The following is a 6,252-nucleotide window of genomic DNA, read 5'->3' on the forward strand; positions in this document are numbered from 1 at the left end:
ATACAAGGAAGACTTCTTCAATCTGACATAAAACAGAATTTATATATAACAGTTTAATAAAAATGGAACATAGTATCAATGTGAACTATTTTTTGATAGGCGATTAAATCGGCTAATTAACATAATTTTCAGACATAAGAGGAGACAGCTGTTTACCCAGAATTCCTAGAGAAAAATAGACCATGTTTTCCCCGTCTATATGTGACAATGCGAATGAATACAGAAGCAATGCAAATCGTTTCCTACAGTCCAATTCTGTTTTTCTAAGATCGTGGAATAAAATGTTGGCAAACGACAAATAATTTTGATCTTGTTTACAAACCTAAACACTAATTCGCGATTCCTTTTGATGTGTGGACTTTGTTTCATATCGAAGGGATAAAAATTGCGATTTCATAAATTCTTATTTAACTCGCTTATCGTAGAGGGTAAACATATGGATCCTATATCAATCTCAAAGTGAATTGTGACAGCTTTTACGTTGCATTAGCATATGTGACAACAAATTTCTTATATTAAAAATCAAAGTGATTTCGCAAATGGTAGTGATTAAAACAGGGCGCCATTGAAGCTGGGGTCTGACATACGAGGCTGACTTACGTCACCTCGAAAAATTACTTTAAAAAATTGCAGATGATGTTATACATACCAGTTCATACTACCATTTTGGTTATTTTTTTTTAAAAGAAAAAGGTTAATATTTCATCAATTACAATAAACAAAAGAAGAAGAAAAAAAATGAGAGTAAACTGTATACGTAGTATGAAATTTTAATCAATGTTGTTAAAAATTACAATTTTTTTAGGTTATTATTTTTTTCCAGGTTCATAATACTTGTAATTTCTTAATTCATCTAAATCTCATGTATTATTTTCAACTTTAAACCAGTACAAATTTTTTGATGTTGTGCAGTAGTTAAAAAGAAAATGCCTAAGTGAAAATTTTTTAGTTCGATAAAATGTGTTGAAAGCTCAAACTTTACATTTTCATCATTTCCTGAAATTGAAGGTTAAGTTTGTCTAACATAAAAGTATCAAGGAACTCTCAGAAAAATTGTGTTACAAACTGATAGTTTGCATAGAAAGTCACATCTTTGTTCGATAAATATAATCTTAGCCAATTATTTATTACATTAATTCATATCCCAGATGTAAAATATGAAAAAAACTTTATCAATTTAAAAAGCAGTTTCCAGATAAGTGCTATTTAAATAAACTATTGTACCTCTTACTATCCCACTAGCACTGTTACAAAAAGTTCAAATTATTCATGATAGATTTGCTATTAATTTATTTAACATAATGATTTCAGAATGCTGTCATCATTTGTTTTGCAAATTAGGTTACAGTGCTACATTTGCTATATTGTATCCAAATATCAGACCAAATTATTATGTTAGGGATTAAAAATTAATATCTTTCATCAAAAGTTGACAAATAGAAAATATCTCTTTATCATTAGGTATGAAATGACATTTTTAAATGGTCATTGGCACACCTTCACTGAATCTGGGCAATAAGTACCTTTACAATTTAAAAAGGGTATATGGGGGGAGGGGCACTAGCCCTTAAGCAACAGTTTAATTTAAAGTTTTTTTCTTCGGTTAAAATGTAGGAAATAACTCATAATAGTTAATTTTTTATAGTCCATTGAATGATAGAAATAATTCTAATCTAATATGCTATAATTTGGATCTATGTATTGGCTTCTATATGTATTGACAAGATATGGGAAATGGAGGAAATTCGGGTTAAAATTATGATCATAGCAATGTGGTGTTAGGAATGAATTAATCATGAAACACTTCTAAATTGGTTAAATTAAAGGAATCTGTGGATGCTTAGATCATTTGAAACCTCCACTAATCTTTTGAACTTAATATATAATACATGTGGTCCTGAATCCAGAAGTTTTTCACCTACAGGATCCCCCATTTCACTGTTAAATGAACAATATGGTCCAGTGACTCTCACATACACTGCATGAAGATACTTTACATACACTGCAGTATCAATAGGATACTTTGGTGTGTCATTAGGTCACATTAGGATGTTATTTGGGGTGTTAATAGGGTTCCTTGTGGTACCATGTGGTGTTAATGGAGTTACTTGGGGTGTCAATAAGGTTGTAAAGGGTGCCTTGGGTGTCATTAGGGTTCCATGGGGTATCTTAAGGTGACACTGGTGTCCCTTGAGGTACCCTGTGGTATCCTTGTGGTTCCTTGTGGTATCCTTGTGGTACCTTGTGGTTCCTTATGGTAAAAAGACGTGCCCCTTGGGAACTTGTCCTTGTGTAATAACTTGCGACTGTGGAAATATTATGAACACTGGGTCATTCAAAGAGAACCATGGGTTTTACAGTTTCATTGGAATTTTGTGGATATGATCTTTGTACGTTCGAACATTTGATTTATCACATGTTTACTCCTTTATCCAGTGGATATCAACAATTGCATAAATTATAATTATTACACTATGTTTTCCTACGCTGTTTGTGACGTCACTAACAAACGTCAATATCACTTAGTTTGTTTACAAAATACCAGGAAGTAAAATTCCCAACAATACGGTAACGCTTATTTAAATGAATAACTGGAGAGGGTTAACATGTGATAAAAAGAATCTCCCATGGTTTGCTTTATAATTAACTTGTATGTTTTCTATTCCCTCCCCAAGGCTCGGGATAGAAAACACACAACTCGTTGAATAAAAATCATATCAAACCACGAACCATGGGATATCCTATATTTATAAATTGTGCATTTTGTTGTGGTTTGAAACTGGTAGGATAGGGGTATATGTACCCTTAAAATCTTCAACAATTTAGCCTCCATGAAATCTAATGATTGTCCAGTATGCATATATTTTGATCAAGAAAATAATTTGTTTTTTCAGGTGAAGCAGATTATAATAATCTCAACATCAATCCAAGCGGAGATCAGAATGCGGAGGGTTTCATAACTGTAAATCTAGGCCCATCCTCCAGAAATGATTCCTCGAGTAACCTACAGAACAATGAGAACATTTTGTCAGGCAGTCCATCTCTAAATCAGAGTTCCTCACCAGAGTCTGGCTCTGAGAAATCCTCAACATCTAAGTCACCGAAGTTAGAAGAGGAAAAATCGCTGAAATCGACCTCTGGAGGTGTCACATTGTCCGGGAATTTTTCTTCCGATAGAGGAATTTCTGCCCAGAAAGAGGAGCAGGTACCACCCCCAATCACGCTGTCAGGAGAACCAGCGAGCGATGGGGTTAATTTTGTTATAGCAGAGTCTCAGAGAGAAATTGCCCAGGAAAATGAGAGGAAAAATAAGATCCATGACACATCTATGACAAATATAAAGGCAGACATTACCAGCCAAGAAACAGAATCTTTTCATCAAACATCCCCAAAGTCTAGTTTTTTAGATGACAATTTAAATGACCCACAAGATTTCTTTAAAGAAAATATGACATCAAGCACAAAGAACATCGGTGGACACAATACAAAGATTAACGCTAAGCATGTCCCAGACGGAGCGACTTCAAATCTCGATGTCAACTCAGTCATATCAGAAAGTAAAGCTGAAACCAGTTCAGAAGTAATGTCTCCCCCAAGGCAAATCCAGTCAAGGGGACCAATAGCTCAGAATGAGGAAATAGATCCAAATGAGGAGGGGTCCAACATCATGAAAGCAGCAAAGGATTTAAGAAAGGGACTAGAGGATGATAGTCTTGGAGAGATATCAAATATTCCGAGGCCCTCTGGGAATTCTATAAATATCCCAGTTCAAACAACAGGCAGTACAGAGGAAGGAAGTCCCATGGCTGCTCCCGAGTCCACAGCCAGCTCCAGATTGGATTTATTTGGATCATGTCCTCAAACATCCATGCCTGCTGAACAACAAAATATCGGCATGGAAAGACAGTTGGAGCAAACCATTGCAGTTCCTGTGCCAGTCAGTGACGACTCCGAAGTGAAGAATATAGAGATGGAGGCCAGAGCACTTCACAATGATACACTGAACACGCCAGTCACACAGAGCTTTAGAGACATTCAAAACAGCATGCCTGATGAAAACGTAAATGTAACCGAGGGTAGGGTAAGCTCCATAGTGAACCAGTATGCCTACAATGCAGAAGTGACCTCTCAAGGTCAATCTAGTAACACAAATTTATCTGAGACACAGAATTCTCTTCAAGAAATGTCTGGTTCAGAGAATTTATCAAATGGATTGAGTAATGTTGCTTTACTATCTGACAGTCTTTTAAGCAACACTGAGGCCACTATCTGTAGCAATGAGAAAACTCCTTCAGATGACCATTAATTCGGACACCGCATCATGTACCTTAGTACATCAACACCAAAAGTACTTCATTGTCTTTCAAACCCTCAAACATAATTTGCATCAAATGCAAAACCGTGCTGTAAACATAAGACCTAGGACCAAGTTTCATGAAAGCTTTACAGAGCAAAATAGTACTCTCTGTCCTTTCATCTGTCTGTCCTTTTCTCAAAACTCACATAGATTGACTGCATAAAAAACTTCTTACAGAACCCACAAACATCAACACCCCCCCCCCCCCATGAAGAATGATGATTCCTCAGTTATACATTATAGGTTTGTACTTGGAGCTGAAATGTGATAGAATTTGTTGTGGATAGATTACAAAGAATCAAATGTTATTGTTCCTAAGGAACTCTTTATAAGTATTTAATTCGCACTGAAATTTAAATGTTTTTATATGATCAAACACTGAAATTTAAATGTATTTATGTTTTGAAACACTTAAGTAGGCATTCATTATGCAGTGTAGAAATTATGTACATATCAAGCTTTGAAATTGTAATTTGTTTTACATACAAATATATAAATTCATTTTTTTTCATTTGGATACATGATTAATTCCATACTGGGTATGTAGATCCCATGTTTCATTTGGATATGAGTTTGAAATCTGTAAGTACATAATATAGATCCCATGCTACATTTAGATGTCAGATTTGTAGAAAGGTTGCTTTGATGTAAATTATACATTTATAAATACAGGGTGTCTTGTGGAAAACAGATTGAAATGAGAATGGAAAAACCCTTTAACGCTCAGTTACGTGTATGAGAAGAAATGTGACTGATTGAATTCTACAAGAAAACTCCCATATTTAATTTTCTTTTTGCTTTTTGATCATCTTATCTTATTAAGGAGGTACATGTGTATGCTACACCAGAGAAATTTGATATGGATGAAAAGTGCAGGATATATACAACAATATTGTGAAATTGAAAACTTTCAAATTTACTTTATTTAGTCAAAAAATGTAATTTTAGAAGGAAGTAATATGAAAAAAAATTTAAAACCCCTGCCGGACTCTAACCCGCGATCTACAGTTCAGTAGTTGACGTGCTAACCTATTAACTCATATAGGTGATAAATTTTTAAATGAATAGGTAAATATTGCTGATATTTATATTTTTATTCATGTTTTAAAAGAAAGTTGGCCATTATGAGGTTGAAGAGTACCTCCTAATGTGATTTTCTAGTCCTGTTTTGCTAGTCTTAAGATTTAACTAATTTTCTGTTCTGTTTCATGCAAAAGACTTTTGTTTTTAGATTATTCATTAGCTTCTATTTATAGATATTTAATTAGACAAAATGTCTTGATGTATGAAAAGGATGAGAAAATTATGAGCTGATGTAAAGCTTACAAATCCTCCAAGCTACAGATTAGAGTGAATGCTATAAATGTGGAACAGGTTTAGAAATAAACCATGTGGTTGTTCATTTTTACTGCTATGTATAATTAATTTATATTAATGATGTGTAATTCATGTGTTAATGAATTGTTATTTGTTCTGCTGTTATTGTATTGCACGTATTTCTATGTACTGAACCAAGATTTAAGTCAATGTAATAAATATCTCTTTCAGCAAATTGCAGTGAGAGAAGTGTGAAATGCAGATTTCCTAATTAATAATACCTGTATATATGTATTTTGGTGAATCTAAGGATAAACTTGGTGCTTTTTTATTCAATACAATATTAAAATGATGATTGATTGTATCTTGCTTAACGTCCCTCTTGAGAATTTTTTCACTCATATGGAGATGTCACCAATGCCAGTGAAGGGCTTCAAATTTAGTCCTATGCTTGGCGCTTATGGTCATTGAGCAGTGAAGGTTCTTTAGCATTGCTACACCTACTGCGACACGGAACATCCGTTTTTAAAGGTCATCTCCGAAGACCCGTGACATTCACTCCTGATACCGAGCGTTTG

At 34.2% G+C, this 6,252-nt stretch overlaps 1 protein-coding gene across 1 annotated transcript in view; it reads left to right on the top strand.

Annotated features, from left to right (window-relative positions):
- Positions 1-6,027, top strand: part of LOC125666699 (uncharacterized) — a 15,622-nt gene extending 9,595 nt beyond the window's left edge. The window contains exon 4 of the mRNA XM_048899917.2: positions 2,895-6,027. Within this exon, the coding sequence (XP_048755874.2) occupies positions 2,895-4,306 (1,412 nt within the window). The 3' untranslated portion in view covers positions 4,307-6,027. The remainder of the gene's footprint in view (positions 1-2,894) is intronic.
- The last annotated feature ends 225 nt before the right edge of the window (positions 6,028-6,252 follow it).

Source organism: Ostrea edulis, chromosome 10 (genome assembly GCF_947568905.1).
Source record: "Ostrea edulis chromosome 10, xbOstEdul1.1, whole genome shotgun sequence".
NCBI classification, from domain to species: domain Eukaryota; kingdom Metazoa; phylum Mollusca; class Bivalvia; order Ostreida; family Ostreidae; genus Ostrea; species Ostrea edulis.